Here is a 26017-nt window from a genome sequence, read left to right on the forward strand (position 1 = left end):
TATACGATATCGTTCAACTCGAGACCGAGATCGTACCGACGTACAAATCATAATGATGAGTATATACTTTACCTATACGCGAACGCCGTACCGTATGAGAGTCGTTTGCGCTTTACGTTTATATACATTAAATGTGTATACATTATTATATTGAAGCAACAGCGTTTTCAATTAAATTCAAACGTTTGAATTTGAAACCCATCAGAATCCACCATGATCCTCTGTCTCTCTGTGTATTTTCCTATCACTCTCGTCCGCTGAATACGAGTGTTAATAATGAGTAATAACACAATATGTAATTATTATATTGTACATCAACATCGTGTAATCTACTTATTTCTCTTACAAAACAGTAAACATGGGTACAAAACATTATATTGTCTAACGAATACATTTTACCGTGTTATATTATAATATATTTGTTCACGCATATATTAATATACATAATCGTATAAACTACACGTATAAATTATAACTACACTTGCATTATCTTCCGATAAACGCCATAAATGAGAGAAATGTGACGTTTTCTTATTAATAATTAATACAATGTTTGACGGCACAATATTGATTCGACGTCAGACTACGGTGCTTATCTCATAATATAAATATTGTTTTTTTTTTTTTTTTATCAGTACATTAGTATATAAATAATATATTTTACAATACAAAAAAAATAAAATCCAAAACATAGATTTACGAAAATATTCTTCCACTTAAGATACATTCCTGAGGGATTCCTCTCAACCTAAATCTCGGAAAGTACTTTCGAGTGCCATATGATGTGACATAATTACGTAAAATATGGTGTAAATAGATACAGTCGTGAACGGGTTTACGTTCTCGGTTTTACAGGACAATGTACCGACATTCAATTAGAAACAATTGCCGTAAACTTAGAATACAGCATAATAATAATATAATATTTACATACATATAATAATAATAATAATAATAATACTAAACCTAAAATGTGTATGAATATTTACATCTTGGAACTAAGTCATAATTAGCCAACGATCATGATCCTGTACAATGTATAGGTTGTCTTATACGGTCCTACGCCCCGTGTCTTGTTTCATTAAGTGCACTACACGTCTGACGACATAATAATATATGGTATGAAATCTAGTTAGATTTCGGAGAATTGTAAACGCCCATGAACAGTACCGACCCGGTAACCTTGTCAAATATGAAGTAGATGAACGGATGATTACACCGGAACTTGAAGGGCTCCACCGGCCTGGACGACCGGGACATTATGAACGCCGTTGCCGCCGCGGCGATCGTGCCTTCTTCGTCTATGGAGATTTTTGCCTTGTGTACGACATCGTCAACGGTCACGTCGTTCGCGTTACCGGTCAACGACGACAGATCAACGTTGCCTTTGAACATGTCTCCGATTCCCATTTGCTCCAGTATCTGAAAACGATTTCCAACATATAGTAATCATAATATGCCGCGAGTTTAGAACATAATAAAATGCAATCTAGGTTTTTCTCATTTTACAGGACAGCGATTTTATAAGGTTTCGATAGATCCACAAAGAAGTTCTCAAAATCGCTTTTGATACCGATATTTTAGTGAAACGAATAAAACAATTTCATACCGACATACTGCATATTAATTTAAATTTATCTTAGAAACATCAATAAAGATATTAAAATTAGAATTAAAATCGTTTCTAAGATTTGTTTTGGATGAAAATAGCTCAATTGATTATATCATTTAATAATATGTAGATAGTAAAACGTATTAGCTGATTTGAACTTAATCTTTCCGTCGTTAATAAAATATTTCGTCGCTGGAGAGAAAAATATTATTAATACACTTATCATAATAAGCGATTTATCGACGTATTATATAATAGATAATAGGTACACAGTATAGTAGAAATTAGCAATAAATATACTTTTGGATGACCATTTTAGAAATTCGAGGAGTATTTAAGAACCATCAAAATGTAGTGTGCATGTTTATTTAGGAAAATAAAAACAAAATCAAAAGATTAAATAAAAAATAATGAAAGCCTCATTTAATTCACCATAAAAAAGTTATTTAAAAAATTAATTTCTTTTCTGTGGGTCAGAAAAAGTTTTAACAACTAATCACAAAACATTAATTAAAAAATACTGTAACTTATGAATGTCGAGCAAGCTATTTATTAAGGAGCAAAAATGTAGGCAATTTGTATAGCGTGGCGCTACAGTCATACAATATAGGCAACGAGGAAAATTAATTTAATTAAATCAAAGCATTTCAACGACCAAAAACGATTTTACATGAAAAGCGATCAAGTGACTCGTAAAATTATCAAATACTGATCTTTATTTTTATTATTTGAAAGAGGAATACTTTTTTCAGGTTTTATTGGAAATTTGGACTCCAATTTTTGTATTAATTTTAAAAATCACTTGAAAAATACATTCAAACTATTCAAAAGTTTCCAACACATAGACATAGACGTTTATTACAACTTCTAAAAATATAATTTTAAGACCAGAGTCCAATGAGATTTGCATTATGTCTTTATATTTTATAATTATATTTATAAACTCCACTCACCGGCACGAGGTTGTCCATACTCTGTTCGACGTTAAATTTGGGTAGAGACACCTCGACGGGCCGCGTTGTCCATTCACCTGACGAAACAATGTCTTGCAATATGTTTGTATTAAGCCTCTTAGTAAGCTGACTAATTCCACGCTGTTTGTTAAAAGGTGGCAGGATCACGAACAAGCTGATGTCGCCGCCTTTGTATGGTAGTTCCAGTACATGCGCACCCAACTCGTCAGAGCTCACTACACAAACCCAGTAAAATATATTATGTATATTATTATAAGAGGTTTAAAATATCGTTATGTAATAGCGGATTTGAGAGGACCGATGATGGATGAATTGTAACTGGGAAATTAATTTTTTTAATGTATTTCTATAATTGTGCCTATTTACTGACAAAGTATCAAATCAATATTAAATTAATTAATACAAAATCAATATTATACCATTAAAAAAAAAGTTTAATGGCATAGAAAGTTCCTCCGCATCGAAAATTTTTTTAAACATTTAAATTAATTAGTCACTATAATTATAATCCTTCCTACATTAGTTGAGCTTCGTGTATGTAAAACAAATTAATTTTGTTTTTTCAAAGGGTGTACTTACGTAGATTAAAATGACCAGATTGCCACATCATCGGAACATACGCATTTTCTGTTGGTGACGTATAAAATATCTCATCTTTTGTGCTTTCAGAGGAAAATTTTGAGCTCCAAAAGCCTTTGAAGTACGCCGCATTTGCCTATAAGAATACACACGGGACACTATTACTTATAATACTATAGTACTATACATAACATTGAACTCATTTTTAATTCAGATTTATATTATAATATAATAATGCTCACCAGCACAAGTCTTGTCTCATACGAGATTCTCCCCTCGGGTAACAGATCTTTTATTTGCTGATTGGTCTGGTTGGCCACCCAGTTATTGATGTACATGCGAGCAAGTTCGGGATCAACGACGAAATCCATTTTGTGCACCTCGTCCTTAAATACGTCGGCAATGCACTTTTGTATCGGAAGTCTTTTAGAAACAAAAAGACGGTCAACCGAACTGAAATCGTAATCTGCGCTGGTGTTCAACGCCCTCATTGAATGGAACAGTTTTTCCATACGGTATGCTTGCATCACGCTTAGTTTTCCCTATACCAATGAATTGCGTCAGTCATTAAAATTATTCAAATTCAGTTTTCCATGATAAAAATTTATCATAATATATTCTAGGCAATTAATAAAGTTTTGTAAACGATTTTAAAGAGCATTTTTGAGAATTTCCGCAACGCAGTGTGCTTGGCGGTTTGTGTCTTTTAAACAAACTCTGTATATGTCCCAACATTTCCAAGTAATTGAAAAATACTAAAAACTTATTAAAAGTTCTATGTCGAAACAAAATTAATCTGATTTAGAAGCTAAAAACTAGTATAAAGAAAAGAGAAAAATCAAAGAAGCATACTTTTTCAATGAATAGTATACGAGTCAAAATTTACTGTTACTCCAAATTAAACGTTAATTTAACTGATCAGTTTATTTACTACATAACCTTATCATAATAATTACAACAGTTAAATATTTATATTAAAAAAAGAATTACAAAAAAAGTTAAAATCTTTATACTGTTTTGTAATTTATAATAATATGTATATAAAAATTGATTTGAAATAATTATGGTATAAAAGTCATAAATCATGACTAAAGGCAAGAACTTTATATTAAATAAAAACTTATTAAAATGTCCTTATACATTATTATATATATATATATATTTTTTAATGAGAAATATCAAGTACTTATCTTGAAAAAAATGCTGAAAAATCGCATATATATTTATTGTAAAGACTTAAAACTTATCATAATAAATTATAATTGTATATTTAGTCGTATGATTAATAAAAGGAATAAAAAAGTAGAAAAATGTACAACTCTGTTATAATATATATTATGTGTCAATAATAAAAAAAAATACAGGAAAATTTTAATTTTTAACTTTTTAAAGTACATTTATTAGATATAATTTTCAAAACCAATCTCGAAGTTGAGAATCAAGTATTTTATCAACTACTTATTGTATGCACAGACACACAAAAAAAATCACACATCATCGTTGAATTAATGCATTATCGAACTGCTCAAAATCCAAAAAAACTATATTAAAACGTAAAAGCACAAATGTACTTATTTTTGAAAATAATTATACGAAATATTAGATATTATAATATAATTTTTCGATACCGTTATTCATATCGTAGTTATAATCAATATGTACCAAAAATATATATATATATATTAAAATAAATTGTTCGTAGTTAAATAATAGTTGTTTATGAGCTAGAACGTCCCGTATAATTTTTGAAATAAACTATTAGGTTAGGACTCATGTAAGTGATTCATATTATAACTCGTATCACAAAATTCACTTTTTTGGTTTTACCAAATTCCTACCACAATATTAATATTAGAACTCTATATGATTCATAAAATTGTTTTAATAATAAAAATAGAAATGGCAAAAGCGATAATAAATTCTTAAACCTTATCGTATTGAACAAATTATGCATTTTTATGCATTTAAAAAGGTCTATTGCCATTCATTGAATAAACGTCAAAATATATCTCCCTCTAATTAAATATGCACAATCTCAAAATAAACAAAGAAATCCCGTCTCTACACATGACTAATGAATCTAAAAACTTTGTTGAAAATAATTTCTTTTATAAATTTAATTCAAACTCAATTTACAAATTTGAATATTATGTAATATTATATTAATATACTTATCTTAAAATGCATTAAAAATATTTTAAATAATTATCAAAGGTTTATATTATAATTTGGCATACTCTTATTTATGTGTGCTATCCTTACCTATACTTTTTTAACTATACAAAATGGGTGTTGTAATATTTATTTTAGAATCATAGTTATAGTTAAGAGTACCTGCATATAAAACACGATACATTTATTACCTACATATTTCACTTTTCTCGTAAAATTATTTAATGGTCTGCAAAGGGAACCCGTGGGCTTGTTATTGAATTGTTTTCAGTATTTTTAACAGACGAGCTAAACATTTTTACGCGGTGGCGAAAAGTTTTCAATCACAATCATATTATATAATATATATATACCTGTTCTGGTGGTATGTTGAGGAAACGCTTTAAGGTCTCTTCCGTTTCATTGTTACTTAAGAAATAAGTGATTAAAAGAGCCGTGTATATGCTATGAGGCGAGAATATCAAGTTCTGCTTCGGTGAAGCAGTCACAGCGTTTTGCAAGAGCTTGATGCTGAATTCCTGCTGCCGTTCAAACAGGTAAAACTTCCCGGAAAGGAAGTCGTTCAGTGACAGCCCCGGTCCGGGGGGCACACATTTCTGAGCTACGGTCGGCAACGACGCTGACCAGGTAGTGGTGGCCAATAATGTTAAGCCGATAACACACTTACACAGCCAATGCATTTCCACAATGTTATATTGGTTTCCTGTAACAAAAGAACGTTTATTTTAAATTTTGTTCTGTGTATAGTATAGCGGTTTTCTTATTAATTAAAATATTACATCAAATGAAAAAATATTATATATCATAAAAATAATTGTTTTTGTGTCTGTATTTACAAAGATCTCTGGTCGTTTAAATAAAGATGACTATAGAGCAGTTTAAAAAAATACTCGTATATTGTCAGCTCTATTTCTATATTATAATTATTTATATTTTATAACGAGACCGTCATACACATTGATATATTTTATATCACTTAATTTTACATTTCAGTTACAACTAATGGTAACGTAGTTTCGCGTTACGTATATCCATAGGTTGTGTAGATAATTGATTTTTTAAGTTGTTGGAATAGTATAGTGTAGCACGCTAACGCCTAGCTCTATTACACTGTCACTTTAAATTATTACATCTTCGTGGGACACCTTATATAATATATATAATAAAATATCATTATTATAACAATACAGCGTGGTACTTTATCACATTTTTTTTTTTTTTTTGTATAAGTATATCATAACGAGTTTTTATTTACTTTTTCTGCTACTTCAACATTTCATTACGGATATGCGTTGCATATTTTTACGGATTCAAATATTATTAAAATATATAACGGCAACTGTCAAAATCGTTTAAAGTAAATTTGCCGCGAAAAACCCTACGCGGGTAATTTAAAGTCAACTTAGTAACCCGCTGTTTAATGTCCATTGTACATTTATGCACGAGACCTTCTTATCTGTTAAATACAGCGCACACTCGGTTGTATATTATAAAAGTGCCTTCTATACATTACCGACACTGTTGCATTAGTTTTCATAAGACTCATGCGCGCACCTAACCCTTTTAATTCGAAGCAATTTACCTGTTTGACTTTAATTAATACGATAAAGAACAACAAAATAATAAAGTTTAAATAAGTAGATATACGTTGAACGTATAATTAAAAAGCTCGTTATTGCGAGAAGGACATATAGGTACATACTAGTATTAATTACTGGATTCCTTGATTAATTTAAGAACCTAAAATATTTAAATGAGTATAAATATTGTCAAATTATCCAAACATTTAAATACGTATAACTAAATATACACTCTGATATGTATACAATTTAAAACGACAATGTTGACCAAATTATTGTTATTTTTAAAAAATTTAAACTTTTATTGTAAAAACTGCGTAATCCACAAGTATGCATGTTATAGGTAAGTAGTTCATATTATTATACATTAAAGTAAACGATGTACTGTTGTTGTGTATACTATGATTTTTTTACTATTTCGTAGTGACTATTTGTAAGTATTAAATGTTTTAAGTTTAATATATTCTAGTTTCTTATTAAATTAATACATCTCAAATTAGATTATTACACATAACAATGTATTTCCTAATATCAATTTTCTTCGATTGTTATAATTTAACACAAACTATCAATTTGTATTAGTGTGGCACAATATGATTATTGAAACATTCTCCTATACGTCTTACGTCATTGTAAATATTTCGAATTTCGTTTAATTAGTTAGTACAATATACCGAAACCATATTGTATTATAATTATTACCTTAATCAAAACAATTCCAACTATGTAGTATGACGTAGTGGGTTATAAAATACCGTTGAAGAGTTTAGTTCAACAATACGTATAGTTTGTCGTAACAATATATACGATTATATTTATAGTATATATGTTTATTGTTTAAACTTTCAAGTAAAAAAATAAAACGACCAAATAAAGTGAGTAAAATAAATAATCATAGTGAAATTTTCATCGAAATGTAAATGTTACAGTGTAAATGCAGGTTTAATGAAAAAAAAAACAAAAAGGAAGTAAAACGTTTTCGTTTTAGCGCGTCGACAAATCGAGCGGGGTTGATACCTTTGTTTGAATTTTATTTTTGCAATGAAATAAATCACTTTTGATGTGCCTAATTAATTCTATCGTCACAAAATATAATCATTTTAAATAACGATCGGGAGTATTTCATTACATTTTTCCATTTAATTTAACAATTTTTCTGCACAAAAGAATGTATGTGTCTGTGTGTGTGTGTGTGTGTGTGTGTGTGTGTGTGTGTGTGTCCTATCCTCAATAATAATCTTATTATTATTGTTATTACGTATAATTATATTTTGATCGTGTTAAAGTCTACGATAGCAATATTGCTCGGTCTGACTTTGCAGATAACTTCGTTTGATGATAATACACACAAGTCATTAACTTTATTACAATACGCTGCGATTTAAGTGTGTACATGTACAACTCTAAATAAAATCTTGTCGTCCAGTTATATACATAATAATAATATCATGTATTATGCTCAACGACGTTTTTTCGTCAACTTTCGACCAGTAACTTCGATATGATAATCAATTAATAACGATTACAATGTCATATATACATTATTTTTATGATAAGCGTGATTTATGAAAACTGTCGTCTGCATAAACAGCGATTGCACATTATCGTACGACACCGAGACCGTTTCGAAAGATTCTATACATAAAAACCTCCACTTTCGGCTAAATTTTATAATATTTTATATGAATAATAAAATAGTATGACGTATAATAGTTGTTAAATTTTGTATCGACAAAACATGTATTATCTCGAAGAATAGACTTGTGCAATATAATCAACACACAATATATATTATCATTAAAAAGCGTCTCGAGATTATGATACACCTATATTACCTATACATATATGAATACTATATTTTTTATAATAATATAATACGTCGTTTTGTGCTGCGTGTGTACCTATACTATTACCAATGTCAGACAACGTAAAGATTGGAAATCTCTTTTCACGAAATCGGACGTATCGGACGGATATTAATATATATTATACCTACACATTATTTCTATTATTATTTACAGCACGTGTTAAAAAAAAACGAACAATGTTGCTCTATCCGGAATATGTCAACTGACAACCAATATACTCCTATTATGTGTACAATGTATACATGTATTATATATTGTGTTATATTATAGGTAATACTCGGACTTGTATTTGATATACTGTCTTCGCGAATCCACGAAATTAAAAACTAAAAACGCATAACAATATTATACAATATTGAACTATTCAAACCAAAAATAACTAAGTATATTGTATAGGAAACATTTGAAATTTTAATGGAAGCTCATTAGCTACGTCCAAGAAAAAATATAAATGTATACATGAAATTTGTCTCAAAGGATCTAAAACACAATTAATGTATTATTATCAAGAATTCAAAAACAATTAACAATTAAATAAATAACAGTTAATTGGTTAAAAGTATAATTTAGGTGCAAAAAAAAATTGAATAAACGTTGAATTTAAATTAAAATCTAATAATATGTTATAGATACTCAGATAATAAATAAATAATATAAAAATAAATCAATCAAACATGCCGATGATTAAAAATCAGGTAATTTTTTTTTTTTTGATAAGCTTTTTACAATATGTCCCAAACTCGTAATTTTAATCAATTTTTTTAAATTTAATTTCATTGGAAATTTTGGTAGTTTTTTACTTCGAATTGGATATAGATTATTCGAAAAACAAAATCTATTCATATAGTATCTATTGTAATTTATAAATTACGTAATAAATCTCACAACATAAATTCAAAGCTCGGGATCGACAGGATTCCCTCTATAATATGACGGGATGTCATCATGGAGAACCCCTAAAAATGAATACAAATTATACTATCTGAATAATTTACACTCATTATATTTTAGTGGAATGAATTTCGTGTACATCTTTTACAGAACTGAGATACTCCGGAAATTATAGATACCGGAAACTGTCGGATCTTGGAACTCTTTTTAAAATACTTTAGAAATCGGAATTTTAGTGTTTTGAGAGTAGGTTTACTAAAATCATTTTTCCATGTTAACAAACCGAAATTATTGTTGTTATTATTCTAAGAATCGTACTGAAACCGGAACAGGAATGGTTTTTTTTTCTTGAAATCGAAACCGAATGAAATATAAAGGTTCCAGACGTTAATTATTGTACACGTAAATTTTTATTTATAAACGGCTTTAAGCGTCATAACGTACACGTTCACCTCGCATAAAGGTATTTTAACGAAATGTGTGTATACCCAATTTTCTGATAATATATAAAAAGTTATTTTAATCACCGTGAAAGACACCGGACCAACAATCGAACGATACACCAGAACACACGTAATTTTATGACACGACGCGCCACTAAAACGAACATTTTTCACGCGACCACAATCATTATTATGATTAATTGTGGCATAAATGCATTGTGCAATAGGAAATTGTCATACAAAACTGTACAAACAATAATGTTCTAATACAATCATCAATCCGTTAGACCACGTCAAACATAACTACATAAGTAAATGCGTTGACATCTACATGACCATAATATACATTATACATAAGTATTTAGTATCTGAACCAAATACCTATATGTGACGTGATAACATATTTCTTTCCCACTTTAAATATTTTAACTCGCGAACAAAACACGTCACCAAGACTACGGTTAGCTACATGTAATATTGTTTTAATCAAACAAATTTATCTTATTTAATATTTTTTTTTTTTTTAGAAAAAATAATTTATAACAGAGCTATTGTTGATGTTTATATTATAACTTCACAAAATATTAAATTTGCTTTCATTTATAGTCCACTCGAAATAAATATGATTTTAGCCGTTTTTAAAATCTGAAAATAAAATAAATTTATGTAAATATTTTAAAAGTCGAGTTACCCATATCAAATGATAATATTACTATAACAGGATATGTAAGTTTTTATGCAGGAAGCTGTAGGGTGTAATACTACAAGGACGTCGTATATCAGATATTCAGATATATACAATATACCCGACTTTATGTTCTGTTTAATGTTATATTTCATTATTCGAAAAGAGTTGGGAACAAATCTATATATTTATGTGCACTACAAAAACAAATTCAAGGAACTACGAGATCAATACGATATAAAAATTATTAAATCGCAACGAACATAATATTTATATTGTAGACCACGCGATGTACTTTTCTTGCAACTTAATATTGTGTATAGCTCGTGATGGAAATTTTATTCACACTTTATTTTGTGCAAAAACGAATCAACAGTTGAGATTTCATTTCTACAGTGGTATATAAGGTAATAACAATGAATCAGTTTATACGTGCACATGTCAAAAAGTGTCATGTTGCTTACACGACAAAAATATGTATGATACTATATAAAGTAAATAATATACACTTCCTACGTATATCTGGGCCCGAATATGTAATACAATAAGTTTTGGATTGAGTAGGTGACTGCTTATACTTCTTATATAATATATAAATATACTTTATAGCCGTCGTATACAAGTACTCGAGTAAATATAATAAAAGAGTGAATATTTATTTTATATTTGATACAATAAGGTCGTCCAGATATTCGTTAAAAATAACATAAAAACAATAAAATTATCTGAACAAACATCGTATTTAATATCGAGACAAATAAAATTGTCTATCGATTTATAGGACAATAAATTAAAGCATTTTTGACGGGGAAGAAATGTCGTATCGTTGTTATTATGCATGCATAACCACGTTGACTGCTGTTATTTTGTTTAGTCGTATATACTCTTATTGTTATGATAAATGGATATTATTACACAGTAGCTGTTACAAGTCCACAACAATATACCGTTTACATATAATAATAAAACGGCTCAAAAAATAGCTCTTATATAGCCGCTACTATATTGTGGGTATTTTTTTTTAACATAAAACCTACGACATGAAAATTGTATTTACTTGGAAGGTCTCATTGTCAAACAAAATGAACATATAAAATAATAATATTGTTATATAGTTGAATGTATATAAGTAATATATATATATGATTACATTATGAATCATATAATATACGAATACGCGTTCCTATAATTGTATTAAACATTCTATTAATAATTGTACGTCCAAAATAGTTCATATTATATGTTCTTCTTTGTCATTAAATGCAATGTCGAATATAAATTAAAAATGTGCAATGTGTAAACTGTAGAGTGTAGGTATATAATTACTACTTTAATTTATCCACAAGGATATAATTAAAAAAAAAAAATTTAAAAAATAAATAAATATTATCGACAAACCATTTTTAATCAAAAAAATAAACATTTTAAATGCACGGATTATGAATTTATAATAATTAATATTTTTTTATTAACCATAATAAATTTTATTAATATTAAATCTCATTATAAAATGCCCCTTATTTAAAATGTATTCATTTTGCACGAAATATACTTGTTTAACACAAGTACCAAACAATGTATGTATAAAAAATGTTAAGTTTTCAGAAGAGCATGTTGAATTATAGGTACTCAAATACTATTATTCAAATCTTCTTTTCAAATAACTGTGTAGATTTATTACTTATTTTCACCCTATATGGATTTAAAAAAAATTCTGACAATATTGTTATTTTTTTAAAAACAAAATTTCAAAATATAAACCTTTAATACACCAAGTTGTAACGAAAAACATATTTTCTTTAATTATTTATAATAAAAGTCACAACATTTGGTTCGAACATAGGCCCAAGAAGGGTTTTAATTTTTGTAACATATTGTTTAAAACATAGTAATTTATTTATTAAGTCAAAATTATGTATAAAGGTGAATAATAAACTCACCTCTACTGTTTGTTTCAAGTTGATTGGAAACCATTTTAAATTATTTATTATAATTAAATTAGGTTTGAAACTTTGAGATCTGATGCAATTCAATTGTAAATGAAATTACATTTAATCCGTTACGTGTCGTGCTGTACTACAACTATTCTACAAGTAATATTAAAATCAATGCTGAAAAACTGTATTAGATTTAAGTTTACGTTTTGGTATAGGTAATGTGATTTATTTAGTATTTTAAGTTCCTTAGCTAATTTGTCTTCCAAAACCTAAATGTATTATTATAATATTTAGGTAAGGACAATTAAATTAATTGTATAGGTAAGCATATTTATTTTATCGGTATTAAAATTATATTATAATTTATTAAGATAAACAAAAAGTGAAAATTTTCACTTACCTACTAAAAAATATATATATTAACGCATTTTAAATTAATTTTCCTTTAAACATAGTAAAGTGGCAATTATAATTGAAATTATGTCTTATTTATAAGTTTTTCTTATAATATAAAAACGCAATCATTTAAACTACAATTTATGCTTGTGTAATAATAATTTTGAACTTTAATTAATGTAAATTTAATAATATACTATATTTTTAATATGCATTTTGTCGTATTTTTATAAAACCAACATGTTAAATGTTGTAAAATATTATTAAATTTCACTTAATTATTACGTTTGTAAAAATAAAATGGTGTGTAAGCACACATTAGTTGAGTAAACATATCTGTGTGTGTGTATAATTTATACGATTTTCATTTAGATAACCATCAAATGGTAAAAGTTTTCAAAATAATATAATATAAGGTTAATCATAATATTAAATTAATGATAATCAAATTAATATTTTTATTTAAACAAAAAATTGAGGTATCTTTGTGGCAAGCTACAAACTATTATTAAAAAGAGACAAATTATATATTATATACAATTAAATTTGCAATGCACAATTAGTAGTCAGTAACATAACCTAAATTATGATTAAATTTATTAGTAAAACTGGATATTAAGTTACTAACAAAAAACAATCTAATGCACAAGTTTTTTTTTTTTTGTAAAAAAATTATCTGTATAATAATAATTTTGTAATAAAAAGCTTCTCAGCGTTAATTTCTTTAAATGAATGAAAATATAAGACAATACAAATAATTGTATTAATCAATATGTAGGTAAGTACTCGTTGAAGCGATTTAAACTAAAATATCAAGTGAAAGCAAAATATTGTTTAAAAGTGCTGTATTTTAACATATGCAGGTTATTACGCAAGACTCACGTCATTAAATCCATTTACTCATAACAAACATTTTTCAAAAATAAATTATACATATATCGAGTATAAAAATTTACTCATAAACATTAATCACTTTTTTTTTAAGGAAAAAATGAACGACTAATTGATTGTATTAAAATAATTAAAATAAAAACATGTCGCTGAATATTTTTTTTTTTTTGTGCAACAGCCAACAGAGACGTAAAAAACTGACCTATTTTTCTAACGACCTTTAATACGGACAATTTCACAGCAGGACTGAATTTTTGCAACGCACGCAGTCCACTGTAGTGAACTATATAAAATATTATAGTTTTTGGTCAATTTAGGAAAAGAAAATATCAACAGTAATAATTTACTCGAACAAAGAAAATGATAGGTATTTATCGATGTAAACGGTCAATTTTTTATTCGGACTTTTAGTCTAATGCTTATACCATATAGTTGCAGGCGGTATAAAAGTAAAGTTTCTGTAAAGTAATTTGAAAATCGGGTTAGAAAAAGTTTGGTCTAATTGTCCCCATTTAAAATGGGAATGAAAAATAAACCCTCGGACTTACACTGCAGAAATTCAGTTTTAATATATTTGTCGAACTTTCTTATTCTCTTACATAGTCACCGGATGGATGCTATCGGTGAATTATTATTGACAACAATAATATTTTAAAAGCGGTGATAATTATTGATCGTCGGTTTTAAACTGAGAGTTCTAAGCAGAACGCGGTCTGCTTTTATACAATAACCTATACAGTATTTACAACGGGATGTTTGAAACTTTTTTAGCACTCATAATAATTGATAACGAGTTATAACTAATAACCAATTTCATACAAATTATTTTAATCATATTGTCAACAACTCTAAACGACCTCTCTTTGGAAAGTTCAAATCTATAGCACATTTTCAATTGCTGTAGACTTTTTATAATAACTACCTACGCAATCATGCGTGACACGAATCGCAACTATAAATATATTATAAAAAAAAAAAAAAATAGCATTCGAGAGTAAAAACTGAAAAATTACCACCGAAAACGTGCAGTGCACTTGCGCTGTTCACTGCGTAAAATCACATTACGATATTTTACGATAATATTATAAGGTGCAAACAAAACGTGGGTAGGTAGTGGCACAATGCAAGCGGGCAGCAGCCGGCGCTGTGTTATCGCGGGCGGGGAGATAGCGAGCCGTACGGGCGTCACGTCATCGGATGACAAGGACGCGAGCGCTTTGTGCGACCTATACGACAATATTATAATAATGTTATGGTCCGCGAACGATAGGCAGGTCACGAGAGTGATGTGCATTTACACGACACTGGCGATAAGTGTATTGTATTGTGTGTGCGAATGAAATTGAGTTTTCGGCGGGCGTAGAGTGTGGGAAGAGACTGCGCTCGGGGGAACGGTGGGTGCTGCCCGTGTTTTAATTTTATGCCAATCGTGCCGTGTGCGTATATAAATAATACAAAAAATAAAAATAAAAATAAAAAAATCATTTGTAACGTATGCACGAGTGTTAGGTATATAGTCGCAGACAGGTTATTCACGGCCAAACTCAGCGAGAGGAAATCGTCGAGACGTGACAAAACTCGGGTTTCCCATTATTACGTAGGTATATATATTTTTTTTTTCATTATTTTTTATTTTCCCTCCGATTCCAGAACGTCCCGATGTTTTTGTGCCATTTCCGATAACGCGGCGCCATCGCCATCACGATGACCTCGACCCCGAGCAACCGGAAAACCCACATGATGAGCCTGTAACCCGCCCGACGGTGGAAAACACTTCGAGTGTACCCATAATATGCGTTATAATCGTTAAACGACACGTAAAACATATGCAAAAAATTATACGTATTGCATTATCGTACCGCGTGCTGCTCACGCGTAACCGAAAGAATCGATGGTTTTTTTCATTATTATTATTCTGAATGCTCATGAGTTTTGTAATTCGATTGAAATTACGAACCGTAATAATAATTGTTATCTAAGTCCGTGCTTTTTTACTGCGACATCACAAACCACAATGCGCGTTGTCCCATTATAGGTATACCGTGTGTGGAGCGTCATCCGTTGTGCATTGACTAAGACAATTTTACCATTACGGTGTTGTAACTATTATTATCGTTGTCCGTCGCCGAAACTATCCAGGTACGAGATACCTATGATATAATATGGTATTATTAGGCATGTATGATGTAAACAGTAGAATATAATATTTAATATTTACCAAACTCCGTATAGTCACCGATCAGACATTAAAAAGTATGTGCATAAATGGACCGAATATTATAATATAACAAGGATGACTATAGTTGAACAATTTAAAAATGAGAGTTATTTAAATAATTACACGTACCACGTGACTAATTTCTGTCAAGTATTTGTGGTTTTTTTTCAATACTATTTGGAGATGTAATTTTATAATTGGATTTCAAAGTATAATCACTTTATTATTTTAATCGTTTAAAATTTAATTTATGAGAAATATGTAAAATAAAATTAAGTCACACTATTTATATTATAGTCGGATGCGGGTGGTTATTTTAATTTTCCTTAACAATAGATTCGTCATTCATGTAGTAATATCAAACTAAGTGGTGAGCATATAATGGCAACATCTTTGAAGACTTATTGTAGAGCTGGTATATATTTTGGTGAAAACCTTTCAAGGCGAAAATTACAGTAACTTGCTAATTTAATAAATGTGTTATTCAATATCCTAAAATACTACAGTCGATATATGTGAAAAATGAAAATGTATTATAACAATAATATCACGACAGTGGTAATTCACGATCGACCGGTAATACATCAAATTATATTATAATATTGTTATTTGGTAGTTGAGTTCGCTTCGTTACATGGACATAATAATCTTATTATTGACAAGCGATGATAGATCGGCGCGAAAAATTTGAAATGAAATCGTTACAGTAAATATATATCATTTTACGCGTTTCCTGAAGAATCGCAAAGACATTTCCGCAATAATAATACGATAAACATCTACATCTTATGCTATAATGTAATATTAATATTAACAAAATTAGATTATTATAGATGATTTAACAAAGATAAAATCATATAATTAATATTAAAGTATATATCGTATAGGCTCACATACTATTGCGGATGAGAAAACGTGTTTCGATTTTCTGAGTACCTGACCTGCCCCTAAATCTCGGCGAGGAGTTTCAGAGTCGTTCAAAGTAGATTAATTTCAAACTCGTAATAGTAGGTATACACGACGTGTTCAGTGCAATAACATTAGTGCACAAATACCACCTGACGCCAAGCCGATTTAATTAAAATACATTGCGCATCAATCAATTATTGCATTGCAAACTTAAGAGGATTAAATCGGTAGTTACAAAACAGAAATACCTTCAATATACTATAACATTATAAATATTAAATATTTTTTGTATCTAACAATACATTCTCGTTTTAAAATTATTATATTATTTTACAAGATTTTAATCACATGATGATTATATAAAAACTGCTATGACGTACCCAAATTAAAATAATTTATAAACAAATGACTGTATAATATTAACGAGATTTCACGTATGGGAAAATTAGATTGCGTCGAGCTAATGTCGGTGACAAGCTATTCAATTTAATATATTAAAATCGTCCTACTCTAAAAACATTTTAGCATAAAAAAACAACAACATGATACATGGATTAAGAGCTCTCAATTAATAGTATTTTATTTTATACGCGTGCACTTGTTTGCTATTATAATATTTTATCCGAAAAATTAACTTGTTTAGATTTCGTGATAGTGTGTATTAATTTAATCTCTCTCCCAAAAACATTGACGATTCTACACTTAACCAACATCCAAATATCACTTTTTTGCTTAAACTTAAAGCAAAAATAACAACAACGTTTGAACTCAATTGTGTATTGTTTTTGATATCAAATTATTTTAATGAGCAAAATATCCAGCAGCATGTAGACAATAATATTACTCTCTCTATAATTATATGCTTTGATAAGTGATCATAGAGTCCATAGAGGCTTTTTCGTGTGATGGGTAGTGGGTACTTAGGGATTAAAGAGCATGAATTATTAAAAGCTCAGATGAACTTAAATGGCATTCTCCAATCTCCTTTAAATATTTAAAGTTGTAGCTGAACATTTAAAACGATATACATATATATGTATGTCTTTTATATTTACTGCGTCAAACAACCGTTAAATCTACCAGTTTGTATTATACAAATAAGAGGGTTTTAAGTCTTGCGGTTCAAAGCATATTGTCAAAATGTTAATTAGCCCATTTTCTAAATACTCAACACGACGAATCACTCGGAATTGCAATTATAATAACATGATATTATCGGAGAATATCAAACAACAATAAAATGTTTAATTAAATAATGGAAATACCTAAATTCGGCTGCTGAACAATACATGTTTATAGTTAGTAGTTACGTTTGAATGTGGAATTTACCACAACAATTATAATATATGTGATGCATATGTAGTCATTAATTTCGACTAAAACACAAACTCAGAAATGTTGTATGTTCAAACAATTGTATGCAAAATTAGGTCAAAATATTTAATTGTTGAATTTCCCGAGAATATAATACAAGATCCAAGTTTCTTGATTAAACACGTAACTATTCGGAATACTAAATAACAATAATAAATTGTTTTTCTTTCAATAAAAAGAACATTCGGCACAGCAGGCTCCGGGTGCTATATGTCAAGTACGATCAAACACGTGCAATATTACGACGACGACTTTTACAGAGACTAGTGTGACATAATGTACGACCAATATCACAATAAGTTCAAAAAGTTTCCATTTTTTGTTTTGTTTACCAGACCGTTATAGTTCATTATTTTTGCGTCCACATGATATAACCGAGTCATTTTAAGAACACAGTATATTATGCATTATATAATATCACTACTATTCGGTACTTATCGAAGGACGCCGATTACGCGACGGGTTCGCTGTCGCTAAGATTTCATGGATCTTCGTCAGTTGTCGCAGAACCTAAGTGGACAATACGTTATGTATATAATATGCCTGCGGGAGAAGACGATACACCGACGGCCGACATAACATTGTTATGCACGTATGTGTATAATGATAAACCTAATAATATGGCGACAATTTTACCAATTATGACAGCTCGTGGTTGCCGAAAAATTTGAGAGAAAGCAGCCGAGTAGTACTTGTGGTGCGGTGGGGAACTCAGCTCGGTAATAGACCATAATGTGCAATAACAACGACGATATAATAATATTATCTATAATACCTACGTTATATTATATTATTGTTATGATTGTTATATTCGTCATTCGATTCCGCCTACCATAGATTTGTTTTTAGCGACCAACACGTTGCGTACTCACGTTTTATATAAATATAGTTCATAATACTATCATATTATTATTATAATATCGTCTGCAGCGACGAGAGCTGTCAAAATCGTTACGTGCGCACATCTGACGTTTTCTGGTTATTGCAATCTCCGGCGCCATCGAGAAATATGGAGATCGCTTTCACGAACGTCCGGTCCATATAATATAATAGCAGGTAATACATAATATATCGACGAAATGGTTTACGATTCGGATTACAAAATATATAGCAGTAAACATTATATAGTATAGTAGTATTATGCTCTCCAATTCCGAAACCGTTTGTGGCGCGGATGAATGGATGATCAACGATATGTGGTTACTGGTTATGACATCGCGGGTCGAGGTAAAGGCTGCGTGTTGTCGTTTTTATTATTTAATAATAATAATAAAATACTGTCATAATCATTATTACGCGAACGGCGCACCTAATTATTTGACACAAATAATTTAAAAAGGGCGGCAGTAGGAGGCGTATACCACGTCATAAGTACACTTACATATATTATAATAATATGATATAATGAATGTGTATTATAGTCAATAGTGTACACATAATTTTCATAATATCATAATAATTTACACTGTGTCGGGTTTGTGTTCGCCGCCAAAATGTTTTCTAGTTGTACTTTTTACGCACAAAACGATACCGGTATAGTATAAACACTAAGCACATAGGTATTATATATATAGTGATGCGTAACGACATAAATTCAAGTGTCTGTCCGCGATTCATAATATAGGTACTTTGAGCGTGTGTGTGTGTGTGTTATGCACACGACAGGTTAGGTTTTGTTCTGGTTATACATCCTGTATAGTGATCCTACACATTATTATTGTTGTTATTAGGTACATTATTACATGTTATTATTTCGTTGTCGTTATTTTTCTAGAGAAAGCGCCATTCCGACACACGATTTTTCTCGATACGTCACTGAAAACTGCTTCTAAACTTTTTCATTTTATAATTATGTATTATGGGCATATAGTGTATTATATCACACAGCAGACGGTTTTCACCGTGACGATGTTAATTAACAGCCGAAAGCTCTTCGTTATTTCTCCACTGACAAACGACGATTCGAATTATTCATTTTTGCATTTACTTTGTAGTTTTGTTTTTCTTTTGAACCGTGTTTTAATACTAACAGAATTAACTGTATCGATTTAACAAATCAAAAACTTTGTAAAAGTTAGCGTAACTTGCAAAAGTTTAGGGTAAAATTTTTTTCTTTAATATCATACTTAACTTTTATACAGATTTATATTGCTTAAAAATATCACATCATAAGAATAAAGAACACACACTTCATAATAACATATAATATTATATTGATTGAATATAACATGTCATGTTCAAGTTACTGTAAAATGGCGTGAATAATAAAGTTCTGACAATAATTGAAAGTTATATGTTTTCGGCTTAAACTGCTTCTACATCGCAAAAAAAAATATATATATATATGGATGAACTTTGTAAGTAATCGGTACTTTACTAGGTAATTTTTCTCTGACGCGCAGAAAACTTCAAAAACCTTTTTAGTCTGATCGATCACTGTGGCAACAAACGGTTTAAAAGAGAAAAAACGTGGTCTCATCTTATTTTATTTTTTACAACTACTCAAGACCCAAAACATCCAAATCAAATTTAAGGTTAAAAACTTTTACCTACAAGAACGCATATAATTCCCTTGGCTCTATATTCCGTTGTCATATTGATGTTATGTATTTATACTGAAATTATTGATCTCGAAATATTATTATAATGATACAAATACAATCACTAACAATTTTATAAAAAATTTCACAAACATGGATTAAGCGCACGATGCACAATTGGTGGAGGTGAGTCTTATTAAAATATGATGAGTAATAATACCGTGTAATGTTTACATCTAAACTTTAAATTAACTTTTTGAATAACATTCTTCGTTTTAGTATGATGATTCAATCAAAATATGTTGTAACTACATAATATATTAGTTGAAATAATGATATTTTGTACAAAACATGATAATTATTACAATATACCTACCTATATTATGTAATTAAAAATAAATTATATTATTTTGAAATGTATGTACGAGTATTAAATACGCTTCCTTATATGCGGGATAGAACTGTTTACACAGTGTAAAAACATTCAAGATAATGATATCTACCTTATATATACGATTAGGAAATTTAAAAGACAATTCTTTATTTTTTATCAATGGTTTATACTCTAGTCTCTAATTCATATTCAGGATGACTAGCAATCTTATGAGATGATTTAAGTGGCACAATTAATGTTCTAAGAGAATACTAGCTATAAATACAATCAACAAAAACAGAACAATTTCGCAAAAATATAAATTGATATTTAATTTACTTGTCAACAAGACAAAACTAACTAACTTATATTTCATTGGTTTATTTTGTTTTCCTCAATCTATGCACAATTATAAATAGATTTTGTAAAAATATTATGAAAACTGAGGACCCTAAGCCAGGATTTTACGTAGCATATTTTATGGTGTTTTCCGTCGAATTCAAAAATCATTGTTTTATATTGGAGTAGCTATACACGACGGATATGATACTCGGCGTTTTCATCCACGGTGAAAAAACTGGCGAGCTTTTGTTTTAACCGACGAAGGCCAAAATAATAAAAACATTAAAAATACAAGCTCCTAATTTTTATATTGTTTTAAATTAGGAGAGACTATACTAGTGACAAAAAATGCTGCGGAATATGCGCCAGAAAATAGTGAGTATAGCAACGACATAAAACTTATTCTGTTCAGCAAATATTAATTAATATATAATATGAAAAAAATAATAATAATAACGTTCCTTTTAGATATAAATAATAAAAATAAACGTTTTATCATATCAAAAACAATAAAATATTATTTGTTTAACTTTTATTATAAAATATTTAACTAAATTACCGGTTATATTAGAACTTTGAATCTCGTAAGCACATACTCAATACTCCCGTATAAGATGAACAGATGATATAATATTGTTGGATTAAATATATTTTAGAAAGTGCTTAATTTATTTACATTGAATACATTATAATCCATTAAATTAAATGTATAATCAAATAAAAATATTTTAATGTTTAGTTTTACTGTTACATAAAGCCGTAATCAAATAACTATAAATAGATCTTTAACCAAATAGATGAATTATACTCTATCACAGTAAGTTAACTTCATGATGTAAGGTAGGTAGGTACCTACTAAAATATAATTATACTATTATACTATTATTTTGAGAATTATTTACTTATTTTACAATACATGCATATTAAACCTTATTTCATAATATGTTAGTATACGTATTAAAATTTTTATGATTATTGCAAACAGTGTTGTGTTAACGGTGGAGGGGTCTAGGGGTACTAGATCTCCTCAGAAGAAAAAAACTGATACATATTTCTATAGTATAGTTAAGTAATAAGTATAGAAATTGGTATTCTGTGTATTATGACGACGGTTTCCAAGTTACGGCTAAATATAATGTGTGATAAAAGCAATAGGTATATAGTTATCATATTAGTTTATATAAACTATATAATTATGTATAAGCCGTGGACCCCTTCAAAAATATGCCACTGAATACAAAATATGAAGTTAATAATTTCAATACTTAAAATATCTGATGAATTGTTTTCAAAAAAAGCATACGGACATGCATTTATGAGTAATATTTTAGTGTTTTATTCAAGCATTCATTATCTCAAAATAATTTTAAATTATTACTAAACAATGTTTTCGAAAAAATTATTATAAATAACTACTTTTTTAATGTAATTATTTTTAATTTTTTTACGTTTTTAAATGACTGCATACATTTTAATTTTATATTCCCAAATAAAATATCTCTCAGCAAATTTCAAAAGAGTTCTTAATTACAGTTATAACTTATAAGTGCTTATTTAAAGTTTAGTTGAAAGAGAAACTTCTGCGTTAGGTTTACATTCCGCTCATCTAAACATATTTTAACACTTCTAAGGTAGAAGTTAGACGTTTTAAATTGTAACTGATAAACCACTAGATACTCATTATAACCGTTGAAAATTAATTGGATTTTTATACATTTCAATTCTCAGAAAAATATTCTGTACTGTGATATGCAATTAAAAATGTATTTTGAAATTCAAATAGATAAAAATTTTAAAAAATTAAGAAATTTCAAAAACATTCATACTTTTTGAGAAAACGATATACCACGAATTTCAACGGACCAACCATATCTGTACAATATCTGTAGCAACTAGCAATAATTGATAATCTATTATATATAGTGACTCACCTATAATTGGTATTCGGATCGGCGATGATCTAGAGATCGTATGTCACAGGAGTAGGCCGATTTAAACGCTTCGGAGCTGTGACGACGGAATTCGTGAATAAACGTATAATAATAAAACGTCGGCGGAGCACGTGTGCGATCGGTTCGGCTGTTTTATCACTACAACGGACGTGTCTTTGCGAAACGTTTCAGAGCGCGTCCGGTTCGGTGCCGGTCAGTCGGTCTTGTGGTAGCACGGTAATAGCTGCAGCCGTAGTAGTAGTAGTAAATAACTGCAGCAGCGGCAATGATAGTAGTAGCAACCGTGGTAGTAGTAGTAGTAGTAACAGTAGTACGGGAATGCGGTGTAAGTCTGGTAAATCCCATGGCCGACTGCACGCACGCGTCGGAGGCTTGCAATATTACACAAAACCTTCGAAAACACTTTCACCGGGAACGTCATCGCAGCCGACTCGCGTTCCCACCAATCCGCGAACCGCCGGAACCGATAACGATATTGCAGGCGAGCGGACATAATTTTACGGGCATGTACAGACAAGCAGGCGGTAGACGGGTATGTGCGTGTATAGTAAAATACCTAACCTGGTCACAAGGCATGTCGTAGGATTAGGTCGCTCGAATCGTCATCTCCGCATAATATAGGTACGCGTGCCAGTCCGGGCGGTCACATAACCGTTTGGTCGCCCACGCAGACCCGAATGACGTCACGCCACGGCAGGGTATTCCCGCACGCATAGTGTTTGCAACAATAATAATAACACGATTGGTAAGACTATAAGCAAGCATATAGGTACGCCGACATTTGACAACACTATATGTATATAATATGGTACCGAATTCAAGAAGACACAAACAGGACTTTGAGAAACTCTATACGTGAAATTTTTGCGCCTTCGACGAAAGCATGTAGTCTTTTCAAATTTATAGGAGAAATTTCGAAAAAATATCATAATATGGTGGAGACCGACGTTTTGATAAAATAATATATAATACTGTGATAAACATAAAAAAAAATCGTATGCGTACAATGTACCTCCTATATTCACTTTCCGAAGAAAGTGACGCGAGCTAATCGTCGCGGCTTATTCTGCCGCCGTCCTTGTTAAACCTTGAGACGGCTTTGGTGGCTGCCACTGCAGAGATCCGTTGGACGATGAGTCATCGTTACTACGAACGACGAATGGTTTACCAGAGAGCTTATTTGCCCGGATGTACGGCTCCCCAGGGCACTGAACTATGAATAACACAAGCGAAACTACTACTCAAAGTTATCAATGAAAGTCGACAATAATTGTATACAGATAATACCGCCAAACGGCTGTATCATATGAGTTTCCTTTCGTCGTAGCCCGTAGTTGCCCTAAATTTTATCGTAAACAAAAAATATCTAACACTGTTTCCCTCTCGTTAAACCGGTAAGTGGTTCTTTAATTACTCAAAAAATGTGCATATATAATATTGTATTTATATAACATTAAGTATAAATACTGTAGAACAAGAAACCAAACAGGCATTTAATTATAACCAATTCACCACCTCTTCGAATCACAACTTATATGTATATGGACATAAAAAAATCAAACTCAAAACATTGTTATGATCAAATGGCAAACAAACAGCATCAACATAAAAGAAAAAATAATCTTTATAAAAATAAGAACAACACATGGTTTTCTGATATCAAAGGAATATAATATGCGAAACGTCGCGAGTCAAAAGAGATTGAAAAATGCACATTACGTCAATATTCAATACCCAACACTCGGCGCTAAGACTCAAACCTGAAAACGGCATAAATTTATTTATAACTTTTAAGAAAAATCAAACTAAGTATAAACAATATGAATAAATTTTTATTGTTATAATTATTAAGAAAACTAGTTTAAAAAAGTCTACATTAACTAACTTTCGAGTAATTTAGTAGATTTTATTTTAAATCTTTAATTAAACTTTAAAGAATATATATATATATATATTAAATATTTATATTTGCAATTTTAATTTTACTATTATTGACTTATCATACAATTATTTTTAGTACACGTGTAATGTGTATTATTTCTAATTTTTATACAATTATATAACATTAATATCAACAAGTTAAGTTATACTATTATTACTATTATACACCTCCATTCAGTTTGGCAAGTAACTATTTCCCGCTAAAATTACAATTTTTTGATATCAAGTACTTTATTATTCATGATATTTATTTATTTATGATATTCTATATATATATATGTATACTATAATATAGTATAGTGTATACAGTATACACATTTAAAATATCTTCATAATTTAT

General features: G+C 29.5%; 1 protein-coding gene across 1 annotated transcript; it reads right to left on the bottom strand.

Moving 5' to 3' along the window:
- Nucleotides 1–296: 296 nt before the first annotated feature.
- LOC114121682 (serine protease inhibitor 88Ea-like) lies at nt 297–24090 on the bottom strand. Its single transcript, XM_050209784.1, has 6 exons — nt 23716–24090; nt 5691–6040; nt 3408–3707; nt 3166–3301; nt 2566–2801; nt 297–1422 (listed from the first exon to the last, which is right to left on the bottom strand). Exons 2-6 carry the CDS (start codon nt 6015–6017, stop codon nt 1129–1131), a joined length of 1293 nt encoding a protein of 430 aa, XP_050065741.1. The 5' UTR covers nt 6018–6040; nt 23716–24090; the 3' UTR covers nt 297–1128.
- Nucleotides 24091–26017: the final 1927 nt, after the last annotated feature.

The sequence above is a fragment of the Aphis gossypii genome, chromosome 1 (assembly GCF_020184175.1).
Source record: "Aphis gossypii isolate Hap1 chromosome 1, ASM2018417v2, whole genome shotgun sequence".
Classification (NCBI taxonomy): domain Eukaryota; kingdom Metazoa; phylum Arthropoda; class Insecta; order Hemiptera; family Aphididae; genus Aphis; species Aphis gossypii.